The 17,854-nt window shown below is 42.0% G+C and overlaps 1 protein-coding gene across 3 annotated transcripts in view; it reads right to left on the minus strand.

The window, feature by feature from the left end:
- Positions 1-6,771: 6,771 nt before the first annotated feature.
- Positions 6,772-17,854, minus strand: part of IFT80 (intraflagellar transport 80) — a 161,357-nt gene continuing 150,274 nt past the window's right edge. For all 3 annotated transcript variants that reach the window (XM_050965892.1, XM_050965893.1, XM_050965894.1), the window contains 2 exons: positions 16,633-16,756; positions 6,772-8,122 (listed from right to left, as the gene is read on the minus strand). In XM_050965892.1, the coding sequence (XP_050821849.1) occupies positions 8,009-8,122; positions 16,633-16,756 (238 nt within the window). In that variant the 3' untranslated portion in view covers positions 6,772-8,008. The remainder of the gene's footprint in view (positions 8,123-16,632; positions 16,757-17,854) is intronic.

Below are 17,854 nucleotides of genomic sequence, written 5' to 3' on the forward strand. Positions count from 1 at the left end.
TTGGGTTCATGTCTTGTATTCTAGAAGCTGCTGTTGCGCATTAAGCTTGGAAAGGTGGGAGGTATAGGGCTCAATTCTGATCTTATTTACACAACTGAAAGTCACCCACAGCACCACTAAAGTTTATCTATCTATGGTATTTATAAGACCCTTATCATTTTGGTATCTAAATGAATTGAATTACACAACCGTAAAACTGGGGCAAAGTGAGATTTACTCCAGCACTGTGCATCTTGACCATGTGATATATTAGCTGTACAGAAGCAAAAGTAAGAGTGGCCCTCAGGTGTGAAGGGACCATAGGCCCCTTTTATGGCAGGATTACAATGTAAACACTTAACTGGGACCTGCAAACCCTGACCTGCCTATCAAACTCACCAGAGTCAAGGACTCAGGGACTCTGGACCATTGGGATTGGCTGAGCACTGTGGCTGTCGAGCAGATCCCAACCCTCCAGCTCTAGCTGAGGGAGGGATACAGTGCTGTTACTGATTAGTTCACATTTTGATAGTGATACATTTATTAAATATAAATGAGGAAAATGCTCAACTTCTTTTTGTATTAAACATTGTATTGCAAGAGAGTTTATCATTTCACTGGAGCTGTCCAAAGCAAATATACCAGGATTATATTACTTTTCAGGCAGATTTGCTTTATGCTCCAAAAGGCATGAAAGGCTGGCATTATTCCAATATGACACATGTCTTGAATTGTTTTACTACTTTAGAAACAATACAGTATACATAACAGCTTTGTAGGGTCTGAAATTCCTGATAATCTATCAGTGGAACACAACATTTTGGTCACATTTTGTTTCTTTTGTAATCAGAAATATGTGTTGTAATTTGATATCTGGATAGGCTCTCTCTTATCAGTTTTCCCTTCTACCATTAATATTTCCCTTCACTATTCACTAGAATCCACATACTTTTCTGAAGAAATAGCAAAGACTAAAAGTCTCAGGAAATTCCAGAATATTTTTTTTTAATGTACAAAAGAAAGTGATTTTTAGCTGTAATAAAAATGAAAGTTGTTAGGTTTGGATGAAACCCTGGAACTGTTCGAGCAGATTGTCTGATATTTCCCCCACAGCTTTGCTAGTGTGCCCATATATTGAAATTAAATATTCACCCTTCGTTATCAAACGATGGCCCAAATTACAGCTGCACCAGTGCTTTTCTGAAGTATCTTGGTTTCCATTAGGGACTAAAATGAGCCCATCAGAGCTAGTGGATAGCCCTATTTCTGACCTTGGCACTGGTCTGCTGGATAATCTCAAGCAAGTAATTTAATCTCTATGTGCTTCAGTTTCCCCATCTGTAAAATTGTAAAGGACTTTGAGATCTGTGGGTGAAAAATGCTACACAAGAGCTAGGTATTACATTTTGGATTTGCTGATACTAACTATTATTGATTATAATTATTTACCATACATCAAAATTCAGTATGAACATTAGATAATTATGTAATCCTCAGAATGACTCTGTGGGTAGATAAATACTATTAATATTCCCATTTGCAGATGAAGAAACTGAGGCAGAAAAACCAGATTATTTATGCAAAACCACAGATTAAAACTCTGCCAATGGCTGGAGTGTCTGGATCCTGGATTTATGCTCAGACTATTCCTCTTCCCATGTGCCATACCTATAATCTCCCTCTAGCATTATCAGTTTGCTACTGCAAACAATATTCTAGAATGGAAGTGCTATGCCCCTATTACAAATGTGAATTACCTGTATATCCCTGGTGCATGGAGCCTCTTACAAGTACATTATTTCTGTTGTATTACAGTAATAAAGGATGGCCTTATATAAGATATCTCAAATGTAGCTTTCATGCCAAATTATTAAGGGCTCAATTCTGCACTATTCAAGTCATTGAGAGTTTTTACATTGACTTGAATGGGAGCAGGATCAAGCTCTAAGTGCCCTATGGTTCAGGATGGATCTTAGACTTATAGTATCTTTGGCACTAGGAAGTGAAATTATTTCCTTGTTTTTCCTCTCCTGGAAGGATGGCTTCTTTCAAACCGCTCTCACTGATAACTCTCCTTAACATACATGGGTATGTTAATTTAATTAATATGATTAATCCTGCTTATACTTAAAACCAGAGAGGATGTGTACCATGGGGTAGTTCTTTTCTTTTCCAGTATAATATCAGTATTATTAAAAGACAAAATTTGCTAAAGATAAATCATACAATTTAATATCAATTCTTCAAATAACAAGGCCTCTAATCACTTTGAGCATTAAAAGAACTATGAAAAAAGTTAAGATAGGAGCAAAAATGAATGACAGAAAGTATTTCTTTAGCCTTTTCATTACGTGGAATTACCAAAATTATGTCACTTAGAGCCACCAATTTACGCATAGCTGAAATCTGGCAGATCATATCTCTGATGTAAACCAAGTTTAAAATATTACCTCCACATCCTTGATGCAAGTTCTTAGGAACAACCCATTTACATTTCCAAATTGCACATCACCATTCTTAAAGCCCTTTGGAGTCTATCAACAGCTTTCCTTAACTGGCCACAGTGGCTGCTGTTTAGCATCAACAGGTATTCTTTCCCCAAAGGGCTGACTGTGTTACCTCTTTGTCTCTTCCAGCCTGTGCTAGCCAGGAGATGATATATCAAGATTAGGACTCATAAATGGATCTCCTGTATTACAGTGCAGACTACTAACATTGCACAGATAGATCATTCTGGTTTCTCCATTTTTATACTGCAGGAATGAAAAAACAAACAAATACCAATTCTGGGTCATTTTCATATAAAATTTTCAAGCACATGTGCAATAATAGCTAAATATAATTTTTATGACATTTTAAACTTTAAGAGATAATGCCACTACTGCCATAAGACTCTTAGCCTTCTCAGTAAATTACTTTCATAATTGACTTGTGGCTTTTAAACATCAGCATTAGACAACTTTCCCCTCCCTTAGAGGTATATTATATACCTCACACCTATTCACTTTAATCACTTTCTGTGTATGTAAACAAATATTGACTGTTGCTGAGATCAATATCACAAAGTACTTAAGGACCACTACAGTGCTTATACTGCTAAGGCAAAATTGTGGTTGTCTGAAAGGCTGATCAATCACAACACTGAATAAAAAGGTTCTACATCAACTGTATTCACCTCTGCTTCTCGAAGACCTCAATAAAATGAGAAATAATTTCCTAACAGGCAGATATCTTTTCATAATGGGTATTCTTAGGCTATCCAGTTTAGGACAGTAATCCATCAGTAATTAATTACATGTTGCCCTCATTCTGATTCTGGAAATTATGTAACAACAGGATTTGGACAGGAAGTAATATGACACATCCAACAGGAAGTGAGACAAAAGTTTTCTTGGTCCTGCCTTGGTCCTTGGTAATATGCAGATCTTGGCAATCCACTGAGAATCCCTCATAAAGCGCCGATTAGTGAGGCTCTGTTGCAGCAGGCTCTGTCTAGCTTGTCTTAGATATGTTTTCCAACCCCTGTGCTTAACTATTGTTTCTTTCCTATTCAGTAGGATAGGATTCAGTATGCAGGATTTTTGTAAATGTCCTGACTGATTTACCTAAAAATAGATAAGGACAAGTGCAATATAGAGCCTTTAAAAACCTCAGTAATACAAGTCAAGAAGATACTGTGCACAGTATCAGTACAAAAGCATCTTGCACTAGAGGCAGAGTTCTTAGAATTGCAGCTGCAATGTGTAAAAAAACAAAAAACCCTCTAGATAAGCAGCATCAAGGAATGGATTCTGTCCAAGAATCACAGTTTGCTATTCACTAAAGCTAAAGAAATGATTTACCAGGTCAGGAAATCAAAAGGTTTGCTCAGATTGCCTTCTTGAGTATGTCTACACCACAAAGTTGCAGCGCTGGTGAGGGGGTTACAGCGCTGCAACTTAGGAGGTGTACACATCTGCAGGGCATTACCAGCGCTGCAACTCCCTGTTTGCAGCGCTGGCCGTACACCCGGTCGAACCTCGGGTGTAGAGGATCCAGCGCTGGTGATCCAGCGCTGGTCATCAGGTGTAGACACTCACCAGCGTTTTTCTTGACCTCCGTGGAATAAGCAGGTATCCCAGCATACCTGAGGAAGCCTCTCCGGTAATCAAGCAGGTATCCTTCCCCGCGGTGTGCTCTCGCGTTCCCCGAACCCCCCTGCAAGCAGGTCTCCTTCCCCGCGGTTTGCTCTCGCGTTCCCCGAGCCCCCCTGCAAACTGCGGGGAAGGAGACCTGCTTGCAGGGGGTTTCGGGGAACGCGAGAGCAAACCACGGGGAAGGAGACCTGCTTGCGGGGGGGTTCGGGGAACACCGGAGCAAACTGCAGGGAAGGAGACCTGCTTGCAGGGGGGTTCGGGGAACGCGAGAGCAAACCGCGGGGAAGGAGACCTGCTTGCGGGGGGGTTCGGGGAACGCGAGAGCAAACTGCGGGGAAGGAGACCTGCTTGCAGGGGGGTTCGGGGAACGCGAGAGCAAACCACGGGGAAGGAGACCTGCTTGCGGAGGGGGTTCGGGGAACACCGGAGCAAACCGTGGGGAAGGAGACCTGCTTGCGGGGGAGTTCGGGGAACGCGAGAGCAAACCGCGGGGAAGGAGACCTGCTTGCGGGGGAGTTCGGGGAACACCGGAGCAAACTGCGGGGAAGGAGACCTGCTTGCAGGGGGGTTCGGGGAACACCGGAGCAAACTGAGGGGAAGGAGACCTGCTTGCAGGGGGGTTCGGGGAACACCGGAGCAAACTGAGGGGAAGGAGACCTGCTTGCAGGGGGGTTCGGGGAACGCGAGAGCAAACCGCAGGGAAGGAGACCTGCTTGCAGGGGGGTTCGGGGAACACCGGAGCAAACCGCAGGGAAGGAGACCTGCTTGCAGGGGGGTTCGGGGAACACCGGAGCAAACCGCGGGGAAGGAGACCTGCTTGCGGGGGAGTTCGGGGAACACCGGAGCAAACTGCGGGGAAGGAGACCTGCTTGCAGGGGGGTTCGGGGAACGCGAGAGCAAACCGCAGGGAAGGAGACCTGCTTGCAGGGGGGTTCGGGGAACACCGGAGCAAACCGCGGGGAAGGAGACCTGCTTGCAGGGGGTTCGGGGAACGCGAGAGCAAACCGCGGGGAAGGAGACCTGCTTCCCCGCGGTTTGCTCTCGCGTTCCCCGAAGCCCCCTGCAAGCAGGTCTCCTTCCCCGTGGTTTGCTCTCGCGTTCCCCGAACCCCCTGCAAGCCACCCAACAGCGCTGCAGTGTGGCCACATCTAACACCACTTGCAGCGCTGGTTGCTGTAAGTGTGGCCACTCTGCAGCGCTGGCCCTATACAGCTCTACTAATACAGCTGTAACAACCAGCGCTGCAAAATTGTAGATGTAGACATACCCTAAAACCCTTATAAGGGCCTGGCAGTCCCATACATTGATGCTGCTGAATGACTGCAGTAGAGGACTGGATGGCTCTGTGGATTAGTAACAGAATACAGAAGCTTTCACCTCTAAGTGACCAAAAGCTGATACCAGTGGATGGCTGTCTAACTGCCAATGCAAAATGAATTTGTGGTCTTATTCCAGTTACTAGTATGTGGGCAGAGCTGAATAAATACTGCAGAAACATTCCATTAATATTTGTTAGAGTTATTAAACTAATTTGCTTTGATTGTATTTGTGCCTTTGTATATTTACTGTCTGTGAATACTCTAGTGCATGAGTTTGCTGAATAGGCATACTCAACAAAACCAAAAAATACTGGATAATATTCACAGAAAGTAAATGCTGGATTCACAAACATCAATATTCATTTTGGAAACCTGATTCTAAGAATAACATTAATACAATACGTGAACAGAAATATACCATGTTGTATGCAGTGTTGTTGTAGCCATGTTGGTCCCAAGATTTTAGAGAGAAAGGTGGGTGATGTAGTATCATCCATTGGACCAACTTCTGTTCGTGAGAGACACACACTTTCTGGCTTACACAGATCTTCCTCTGATCTGGGAAACACACTCAGAGCATCACACTAAATACAAAGTGGAACACATTGTTTAGCATAGGTAGTTAACATGTATTTCAAGGTACAACTCAAGGTGGTCTGTTAATATCCCTCCAGTCACTGGGGGAAAGGAAGTGGGCAGACGCAGCTGGGTGGGGATTTGTAATGGGTTATAGATTGTTGTAATAAGCCATAAATCCATGTCTCTATTCAGTCCATGATTTTTAATGTCTAGCAAAGTTATAAATTTAGGCTCCCAGGCTCATCTTTTGAAAGTGTTGTGCAGGTTTCCTTTAAGGATGAATAAAGTCTGATAGGACAGATATAGAGTGATTGCTTTGTGAAAAGTGTTCACCCACAGGTGATAGGATAATTTGTCTTTTATCATTTTCGTGTGTGAGTTCATTTGAGAGCATAGTGATTGTTTAGTGTCCCCCACATGGTTGTTATTGGCACCTTTGGTGCACTGGATAATCACTACGCTCTTGAATGAACTCACACAGGAAAATTATTAAAAGACAAAAACACCCTACCACCTGTTGGTGAATACTTTTCACAGAGTGATACAATTAACATTAAACATTTGCTATGACTGATATTTTGGGCTCATTCCTGCAAGTGCTCAGTGCCTCTTGCAAGTCATACACAAGATAGAGGGGTTCACTCTGAAGGAGGTGCTCAGCACACTGGAGGACTGGAAATTTTACATGGATTGTAGGTACTCAGATAGAATTGCCTTTTTTATTTAACGGGATGGTAAAATCAATGAGATACATCATCTAATTGATAAAAAAAGTATTTTATTTTAATTTTGTATTAAGCATGTTATAGAATATGCAGAAAATTGATATTTGCTACATAATGATTTACAAAACAAATATTAAACCAGTTAAAGATTCTCACAGAACGCACACAATTTTTAGTGTTCATATGTGAAAGAAATGTTATGCAGAATTATTTTAATGTCCTTCAATAACCAGTTATAGACTAATATCCCAATATTGCAAAGAGATCATGCAGACAGATCCATATGCACGCAGCTCCAATTATTTCAACAGGAAAGAGAGAAAATAATATTTTGGTGAAATGGCGTATGTTTAACTCCAATACACAATCAAGTGAACTGGACCTAGTGCAAACATGAAAAGTTTTTCTTCTAAGTGGATGGGACATTCTAACCATTAAGGAAATGCAGAACACTGTTGTCAATCATATACTGGATATTTGCAGAAAGTTGACTTTCTGCTAATTCAAACAAAATTCAAAGAATGTTACACAGTATTTTAGATTATTACAAAATAATTCACTTAACATTTAGAAGTTTTTTATCCAACAGCTACCCTTTTTTTTGCATATGTTTGCAATCAATCTCAGGTGCTGAATTTATCTGAAATAACAGATATGTATTACTTGAAAATATTTCAGCACTGGGACTGTGCTGTCATGCAGCAATCTATGTAACCACAAATGAAACATTCCTTTGCCAGTTATAAACTTAGGTTCACATTTTTCACATTAGGTGCCTAAAGTTAGGTACCTACATGCATCTTAAGGCATTTAACCAGTTGGCCTGCTTTTCAGAAGTGCTGTATATCTGTACCCCACAGTTGCTGAAAATCAGACCACTTATTTAAGTGCTTAAACATGCATTTCAGTGCCTAAATCCAGATATCCAAGACTACATATTTTTACTTTAAAGGGTATGAAAAGTTGAACAGTTAAATAATGGGAAGACAGAAGTCAATCTTGCTCTCTTTCTCACACAAGCAGTTCCACTGACTTCACTGGGACTCCTCACAAGAGTAAGGAAAGCATGATGGGGCGCATAGATCATAACTGTCCTACACACATATGAATACAGTTCTGTCCATTGTCGAACATTCAACAAAAATTAACTAATTTCAGAGCTTTAACTTCCATAGCCTACTCCCTGGAAAATGATAATCCTTGGATTTATCAGTATACTGATACAGCAAATGTGTAGTGAAATAGCTATTTAATATGACCAGCACTGTATTTAGCGCTGTACAGTTACACTGGCTCTGACTGCTGGAGTGGCTGCAGCTCGTTCTCTTTCTTTAGCAATTTCCATCTCTATTTTGGCCTTGATTTTGTCCCAATCAACTTCCAACTGTAAGAACAGGAAAGATAGTAGGTAAGTGTTAACATTATATTAAATACGTACTAATGAGTAACAGTATGAAGGTACAAGTCACAAAGTGATCTGCTCTGTCATTATATAGGTCTCCACTTGATGCAAACATATAACTACCATTAATGCTAATGCAAGTTACATGTGTGTATCAGTTGGTGGCTCTCTTCTATAGTCAATATCTAATGAACAGTATGCTATTGGAGGTTCCTGCCTTTGAAATGAAACAAACTTGATACTTTTCAACAAATACAGGGAAATCCCGCTATAACGAGCCCCGCAATATCGTGAATTTGGATATAAGGCGATCATAAGGTGGCTCCAGCCGCTCCAAGGGGAAAAAAAAAAAAGCGTCCGGAGCGCCGTGGAAGCGCAAAAAAGAAAAAAAAGAGGCTGGAGCGCCACCAAAGAAAAAAAAAAAAAAAGTGCCTTCCCCACTGCCTCTTCCCCACTAGCCCTGCTTCTTCTTTTGGCGAAAAGAGCCGTTCTCCCCAGCGGCTCCTCGCACTTCCTCTGCCCCTTGCACATCTCCCCTGCTCTCCCCAAGTGTTTCCCTCTCTCGCTGCATGGCTGAGATCCCCCGCTGCTGGAGCTGCACCCTTTCAGTTACTGTTATGGGCAGTTCGCAAACGCAAGTCCTTTTCTGCCCAAGAGAAATTGACCAGCTTGAAATTGACCAGTTTGAAATGGTAAACCTCACTATACCAGGACCCCGCATTTATCGCAATCCAATTTTTTGGACCCCAATCATCGTGTTAAAGCGAGGTTTCACTGTTTTAAAAACTCATATATGGTGAGAAAATATTCAATAACAGAAAATAAACTTAGATGAGCCTACTGGGCATCTTTCAGCTTAAAAATGAATAAAATCTATTTGTCAAATCAATCAGAATGCAGCCACTTGCTCATGGTACATTGAGCAACTTCTTGCTACTACACCAAAGTCCATCAAACAAATTGAGGCATCTACATTAGTCATCTGATATAACAGAAATAACATTGTTGATACTTGAATTCTGCTTTGATGATAAATGCTTCAGGTTTTGTATGAATTTCTTTAGTGGCAGAAAAATATCATCCTGTGGCAGTTTCCTAGTTCAGTGAAAATATGTGTACTGCAATACTGAACAGATGAACAAGTTTCAAGTTGATTCTTGGATGGATAAGCCATTTCTTAACCTCCATCAAAGCTGGCACTGTTCATGTTTGCCTGTAATGCAGCTCAACTTATTTTGCCTGAACTGTCAGAACTAGAATCCTATTCTGTTCTCTTGGTTTTCAAGCACTTGTATGAATTTGAGGACTGTCTTTCTATTTTGTTTTGTCTCCTCCTATGAACTGTCCATTTTTAATTACTCTTTTTATATATTTATGCCCATCTATCAATAAGGACATCAATTTCCTATTTCAGACTGAGCTACAGCATCTTGATCTACATTAATGAATATCTGAACTCACCTACATTATTGACTGTGTGCATTTTAAGAAAAAATTCATAGGAGGCTCTGCAGCAGAGTGCGGAGCCAATGCTCGGGGTGTTCCTGGAGCTCTTGGAGGAGAAATGTTTGTGCTAGAGTAGGTGTGATCCAGGTCCTGGAAATACCTGGGAGAGGTCCAATAGATCCATCTAGCCCATAGGGATACTGTTAATCCACCCAGCAATCCATGTCCAGCTCCTACTATCTGCTACAGTAGGTATCCTCTCAAAATGTTTCCTTAGTGGCATGCTTTTCCTTATGACATGTCATGTAAGGTAACTGACTCAGTTGTTCAGATTCCATATCGGACTGCAGATCTGAACTCAACAGTATAAGAGAGATCAGTGGTCTTGGGTGCAGTATAAAAAAGGACAATAGCATCTTTTCAGGAGAGCCTGAGAGAGTCTTAGGTGGTGAGAGGGGCAGTAAGACACATCTCTTCCATCTTTTTTTTCTCTGGAGAAGAAGGAACAGTATTGGGGAATCCGAAAAAATCCTGTTTGCCTCCTGAGTCATTATTGCTCTCTTCAAGATCCAGCATACGTTGAGGTTACAGATCTGCCTGGTTCATCTGAGCTACTGCTGTCATGGTAAGTTGCCCAGGAGGCTTGAAAATACAGAAGCAGATCTGGTGTATCCATAATAACAGCTGTCTGCTTTGTTAGATGATCAGGCTCTTTTGTTCTTGATTTCGGATCTGCCATTTTAGGATTTGTAGAAGACTGACCTGGAACATCTCTTAAGTGCATGTTGGCTCTCCTAATAGAGATCTTTTTGAGCAGTGAGTCTTTTTCCAGCACCAAAATTCCCAAATCCAAGGGGGGCACTTTCCTGGACTAGCTCTGAGGCTGTCACTGATGGTGTTCTTTCTCTACCTTTTTATTTCAGATCTGATGGTTTATGATCCTTTTTAGATACCACAGGTTTCTTGGAGCTTGGAACAGAAGACAGTACCTTCTGCAGAGGTCTCTGCTGCCTATTCTCTCCAGAAGTATCAGGGGCCAAATCTGGTCTATGTTCACTCATGGATCCAAGAAATGTTCTGGATCCAGAGAGCTTGGCTGCCAAAGTCTCCTGCAATGCTAGCACTTATAGTCTGTTCTGCCTCTCTTTAGGCGTCCTTGGAGTGAAAGTACTGCAGATTGAGCATCTTGAAGAAGAACGTTCCTTCCCAAGGTAGGCTGGACATCTTATGTAAGCATCTGATGCCAGAAAGACTGCAGGGCAAGAGGCCCACTTCTTACAACCAGGTTTCTTGATCGTTGGATCCACCACTAGATTTTAATAGCAGAACTGAAGTCGTATGAACTACTCAAAAATTTGGTTTGTTTATTAAAGAAATAAAACCTAATCACTGAAATGCTAAAAGCTAACTATTTACACCAAAAAACTAGGCAAATCTATGCTAAAAGTGTAGTAGGCACTATCAAAGCAAAAAATCTGTGCCAAGAACGCAGATGGAATTTCTGATTTGTCAGTTGAAGCAGCTGGAAGAAATTGAGGTTGCTGGAGTGCAGTGCTCCCTTCCATAGCCTGGGTCTCCGATCATTCAGGACCATCCAGGTGAGGGTTGGAAGGGGGCATGACAGTGCACCACCAGGCACTACTATCTAAAGGTTCCACTGTCCAAGTTGCACTGTCAGTGCGTCCTATGCAGTGGGATTATGTAGAGGAACTTGAAAAATAACCTTTTACCTTGTTGGGGAACAATTAAATACAAAAAAATCCTGAACTAAATTAAAATAAAAAGCACCTTGAAAATGCAATGAGCAAAATTAGTGACATGGCCTTTTAATAATTTATAAACAAGATGCTGGAGAGTAGAAAGTCCCCTGAAAACCCATATTTGGAGAAGAGAAAAAAATGTTGACATTAAATGCCACCATAACATCCTTGTTCAAATAAAATCTAAAGGTTATGATAATAGGGTTTTTCTATTTTAATAGTTTATAACTATGGATAGTGAATATGTTTGGATGGGGTAAAACTTGTCCCAAGGTCTTGGCTTAACTTTTGCCTAGTAGGGATGGTGTTTTGTCAATTTTTCACTTACACAGACTCGCTTAGATAATGCTTACTGTTGATAGGACAAAGGTAATGTTTTGTTATTATGCTGAAAGATTTAGATAAAAGGAAAGTTAATTAGTATAATAAATACAGAAATGTAATGCTAAAAGTATCTTTACTGGGGAAAAAAGTGAGGTGACGTGAAAGCATAATGACATGAAAATAGTGTAAACAGCAAAATTTGTATAAAACTATGTTTACTAACCTTTCCATAACCATTGTTCTTCAAGATGTATTGCACATGTCCATTCCCAAATAGGTGTGTGCACAGCCCGAGCTCAGTTGCCAGAAATTTCCCCTCTAGCGGTATCCTTCGGGTTGGCTCTAGTGCCCTCTGGTGCTGCGTACATATGGTGCTGGTGTAAAGGACCTTGCCGACCTCATTCCCCCTCAGTTTCTTCTTGCTGACCTTCTCTGAAGAGGGGATGGAAGGTAGGTCTTGGAATGCACATGTACAACACATCTTGAATAACAGTAGGTATGGAAATGTTAGTAACCATTTTTTCTTCTTTGAGTGCTCGCTCATGTCCATTCCCAAATAGGTGACTCATAAGCAGTTGTATAGGAGATGCGTTCAGAGTTCAAGGACAGGCTGACTGCAAAAGTGCTCGGCCAAAGCCAGCATTCTCTCTAGCCTGTTAAACAGTGGCATAGTGCATCATGAATGTGTGAATGGACGACCAGGTTGCTGTCTTGCAGATCTCCTGAATCGGAACTTGTGCTAGGAAAGCCGTGGAGGAGGCTTGGCATCTTGTAGAGTGAGTCGTAAGGATAGCCAGGGGTGGAATGTTTGTGAACTCATAAAATCCATGAAGAGAGTCTCTGTGCAGCAATGGGGAGACCTTTCATTCTTTCTGCTACTGCTATAAATAGTTGCAAAGTTCTGCAGAACTGCTTGGTCCAAGAAAGTAAAAAGCTAAGGCCCTCCAGTCATCCTGTGAGTGGAGATGCTTTTCTTCTCTGTTTGCGTGCAGCTTAGGGCAAAATACTGGTAAAAAGACTGCTTGACTCCACTGGAACTGTGAGATGACTTTAGGAAGAAATGATAGTGTGGCCGCAGCTGTATCTTGTCCTTAAAAAAGATCACGTATGGAGGCTCTGATGTGAGGGCCTGGATCTCTGAGATTCTTCTGGCCGATGTGATGGCCGCCAGAAAGGCCACTTTCCAAGAAAGGCGTAACAATGAGCATGATGCTAACGGTTCAAATGGAGGCCCTATGAGTTTGGATAGGATGAGGATCAAGTCCCGGGCAGAGGTGTGTGTAAAGGATCTCTGACCTTTCCAGGCCTTTGAGAAATTGGATGACCTTTTCATAGGACAGAACTGATTAGCTGTCCACCTTGGGATGGAAGGCAGAAATGGCCAGTAGGTGAACCTTGACTGATGTTCCAGGTGCTCCAAGATAAGCTGAAGAGACAATTGTAAAGGCAGGACTGGTCATTGGGAGCACCAGATGTGCTACTGTGTTGAGGACACAGCGGTCTGACGGGATCTGAGTCCAGGAATCCAAGAAGTGGGAAAGGCGGCTGGATAATAAGGGGGCAGCTGGATCTGATGCAGGGGAATAGCAGTGCCTACCTCAAGCATCTTATCAAAACACTCGTTTTGACGATCCCAAGTGTCTGGGTTTGGGTTGAGTGGGACCTGCTGATGAGGACAGGGGAGAAGGTCAGCATTTAAACCCCCCTATTTTTCCTCCTATGTTGGTCCTGCCTAGGAGACTGACAGAAGTAGTGGCCTGTCTGTTGTAGCCTATAATGCTTTCTTGACCCAGCTGGCATGTACAGTCCCAGTGATTTCAAAGTTGCTTTTGAATCCTTGAGGCCATGCAGCCTGCCCTCCTTTTGCTCCCAAAAAAGCACTGTTCTCTTGAACAGGAGGTCCTGAATAATTTGTTGCACTTTGTTAGGCAGCCCCGAGGACTGCAACCATGAACTCCTACGCATTGTCACTGCAGTGGCCATTAATCTGGCTGCAGAATCAGCGGCATCCAGAGTTGCCTGCAGGGAGGCATGAGCCACAGTTTCCCTTTCCTTGACAAGAGAGGAAAACTCCTGTATGTAGTCCTTTGGGAGAAGGTCCTTGAATGTCATCATGCTGGTTTGCTATGAGAAGTTAAAGGCTCCCTGTGGAATATGCCTTTGCCTTAGTGTAAGAGCCCTCTGTCCCTGGTGGCCCCTCTCATTGGTGGCCACAAAAACCAGGGATCCTGGGGAGGGTGAGAAAAAGAGAATTAGTACCCCTTGGCTGGTACAAAATACTTGTGCTCTGTGCACTTTGCTGTCAGATGGAGAGAGGCGGGGGTTTGCCACAGTGCTTTGATCGGTCATGATGGCATCATAAAGAGGTATGACCACTCTAGAGGCTCCTATTGGTGATAAGATGTCTAGGAGGCCATGCACAATCTCCTCGACCACCTCTGCTTGGACATCCAAATTGAGGCTACCCACTTTAACAAGTCCTGGTATGCCTTGTGGTCGTCGAGCATAGGGGAGACCCTGCTGTCACTTGTGCCTCATCTGGAGAGGACAAGACAGGCTGCAGGGCCTTTGTATGTCCTTGGCAACCACCAAGGCCCAGTGGGCTTCCCTCTGAGACTTGGTACTGTGCTCAGTATTGAAGTCTGGATCCGGAGTCTCCCTGAGTGGTGCCAAGGGCGCTCTTACCTCCGAAACAATGGAGTATGAGTGTCTTGAGGGGGTGCCCCAAGGAAGGGGAAACTCTCAAGGGTTCCAAAAGGGCCATTGTATCGTCAGTGGATCCCATGGACCCTGTGGTACCACGGAAGACGGAGCTGTGGTATGGTATGGATGCCCACACAGCAATGATGTCAGTTATGTAGAAGAGGGAAATATGACCAAAACTCTGAGTCCAATGAAGACTCTGAGCTGTGATGCAGAGACCAAGGCACAGCCATGCTGCTTGGTGTCAGAGACAGTAGATGAGGCAATCTTGTGGCTGATAACGGGGGCTTCCCCGTAGACAGTGGTCACAGCACCGAGTGAGGTTCAGGGGTTGCTTTCTGCCACTTGGTGGCACCAGTGGTCCGAGTCTTGACCCACTGTAGGCTGAGAAGGTCCCTGGCCACTGCAAGCGCTTTGGGAGTTGATGACACCATAAACTGGCTGGTGCATTGTCTACTCTGAGGTTGTTCCTTTGTGGGTGTCCGAGGAGCTTGCTGTGGCACTGGAATTGCTGGCACCTGATGTTGTGGTGCTGTGGGAGATGGGTGGTGTGGCGCGGATCTCACTCTCTCCCTTGTCTTCCTTACATTTTAGCACTGGAGACCTGGTTCTTCTTAGGCACCAGGGAGGGCGATCAGTGCTGAGAGTCCTGGGTAGATGGAGGAGTGCTCGGCAGCAAAGCTGAGGTGCTTGGTGCTAAGTCTGAGCGTGGTTCCGAAGCTGGTCTTAAGGCTGCCTCCCATTGGGAGGACCTTCAGTCAGGCCTCTTAGTCCTTACTGGTCCAGGGCCTGAAGTATCTGCAGATTTGGCAATGGTCTTATCTATAAGCTTCCCCCAGGCACCTGAGATAGCTCTAGTGGGAGTTGCTCAGAGACATAGGCTTACTGCAGGCAGCGCAGGGCTTGAAACCTGGTGACTGAGGCATGCCCTGGCACTGGGAAGGCAGACAATCCCATAAGTTAAGTGTGAGAGTGTCCGAGCTATCTAAAACCTAAAACTACTAAAAACTACTCTAAGTACTAACAACTATTTACACAACTGGTATCAAAAAACACTACGAAAGAATTGCCTAAGCAATGAAGGATTCCAACCGTCATGGGTGTTAAGAAGGAACTGAAGGTTGTCAGGGTCCTTTCTACTGGAGCAATGTGCATGTGGCACCCAAGAGTGCAAGAGGCGACCCGACGGACACTGCTAGGGGAAAAATTTCTGGCAACTATGCTTGGGACATGCACACACCTTATGGGAATGGACTTGTGCAAGCACTTGAAGAACTTGTATGTGCATATTGTACATATTATGTTTGACAAAGTTTAATGCTGATTGGAGAAAAGCTAATAAATCTGTAATGTGGAAATGTACAGCAATCAAAGTGAAAAAAGACCCAAATTGAAGAAATACAGGGCCAGAAACTGAAGGACTGTGACTGAAAGACCAGGGATCAGAGGCTGAGATGACCATCATGAAGTAGAGAAGGGCTTCCCAGTACCCTGCAACTCAATAACTTGGGCCCCTACGTGTTCCATCTTATCTGTTTATTGTCAGGCATAAATATATGTTGATATACTATTGACGACAATAATTCTGTCTGAAAAATTGTAAATAGAGGCAAAAATTGATTCAGCCCAAATTGTGTGGATTTGTGACTTGGCTTCCCACTTTACACTTCCAGTAAGGTTTTGACCATAATAGTTCCTCTTCCTGGCCTTAAAAAAATATCAAATACTACACAATTAATCAACTAAGTTGATATTTTTGTTCTAAACTAAAATTAGAATTATAGGTATTCTGCGAAACGGTATGCCTATGAAATATATTATATGTGTATATATAATATATAGTATAATAGTTCATGATTGGCTCTTAATTTTTCTTCTGATTAACCTTACTGACTGTTACTATTAATATTCATACAATGTGTTAATGGAGACATTAAAAGGTACATTTTCAACCCAAGTCCCTGTTTATGTACAAAATGTGTGCCCCAAAATAAAAGCCCCTGCATGTTTTCAGGATGCAAAATTTATGCAGACTTATTTTATGCCCCCAAATACATTGCATTCACAAATGTTACTAGTTCCACAGCAAGCTTTCAATTTGTGCTTGCAGTCAGATAAACAGTGTGTTACGACCAAGATTTACATCCACAGCTGAATTACAGCAAAAATGTAGGAGCAATGTTTTTTGCACAAATTGTGACCACAAAATGCAAGCTGACCTTTTGAAAACGTAGGGCTAAGTTTCCACAGAATACTTACACCTTCTGCATACTGCAAAAATCGCTTATTGGTTTCTTTTTTACCAAAGTCCTCCAGGAACTTTTGTCGATAACCCAAAACTGTGTCAACATGTGTCTTGTGCTTCACTGCTAGTTCCAGTGCTCTGGAATAAAAGAAAAATGAGCTTGTCATGCTGAAAAAAAAATACTAACACAATTACAATTACTTTGGTTTTACAAAAAGAGATCAGTACAGCGATTGTGCTGGAGGTTGATCTTCCTGATGCAAGGTGCCAAGCAATTTAGCATTGGTGTTAACCAAAGGAGGGTGAGAGTAACCAATTTTTCCTGATACACTATCCACTTTGTGATGTATGTTATGATATATAATTAACATTTTTCTGTTGACAACCTAATCACATTATAGAAATGTGACAACAGCATTTGTTTTAAGTAATTGAAAAAACACACCTTCTTTTACTTTTGACTAAAAAATTAACTTTTAGTGAAATTATTATAGCAGTGAATTAAAAAAAAATCTCTTGGCTCTTGGAGAGCATCTACTTGAACACATATAGCACATGCAAATGACCCCTTTTAGAACACCCTAAAAATGGGAAGCTCAGCAGCCACTGCATTATGATGATATGTCTATGTTTATATTTGTTTTCTTTGGAGTGTTATAAAAATAAATTTAAATATCTTAGAATGTTTTATTCATTGTTTTCCAGGTAAGACATTCTTGGCAACATCAGCAAAACACAGATCGATATATGTGCTTGCCAGAAAACATAAAGTTTCTAAATTAATTTACGTGTAATCCTTAGCATTAATGAAGCCCACTGGGCAACATACTTTAATTGTTTGAGTTTTCCCCATAAAGAACATTTCTGAAAGAAAACATAATTCATATTGAAAGGTGGTTTGCTAGTTTCTCATTTTACCTTCATTTAAGTACTCAGAATGCACAATACTAAACTGAAATTAAAGTCGACATCAAATAAGGCTTTGTGTTAGGAATCAAATTAAGCAGTTCATAGTATCTGAACTTTCATCCCTGTTAAAAATAACAGTGTTAAATGATGATACAGAAAGAGAATTACAGGAATTATGCTAATACTGTATTTACATATTATTTTAATAGACAGATGCACCCAACTATATTAATTACTTTAAGCATCCAGAACCACTAATGCATTTTTGAAGTAGTATTTAGATTATGAGTCCTTTATGAGTTAAAATGCTACCTAAATCTAAAGCTG

This window comes from Gopherus flavomarginatus, chromosome 8, assembly GCF_025201925.1.
Source record: "Gopherus flavomarginatus isolate rGopFla2 chromosome 8, rGopFla2.mat.asm, whole genome shotgun sequence".
Taxonomy (NCBI): Eukaryota; Metazoa; Chordata; order Testudines; family Testudinidae; genus Gopherus; species Gopherus flavomarginatus.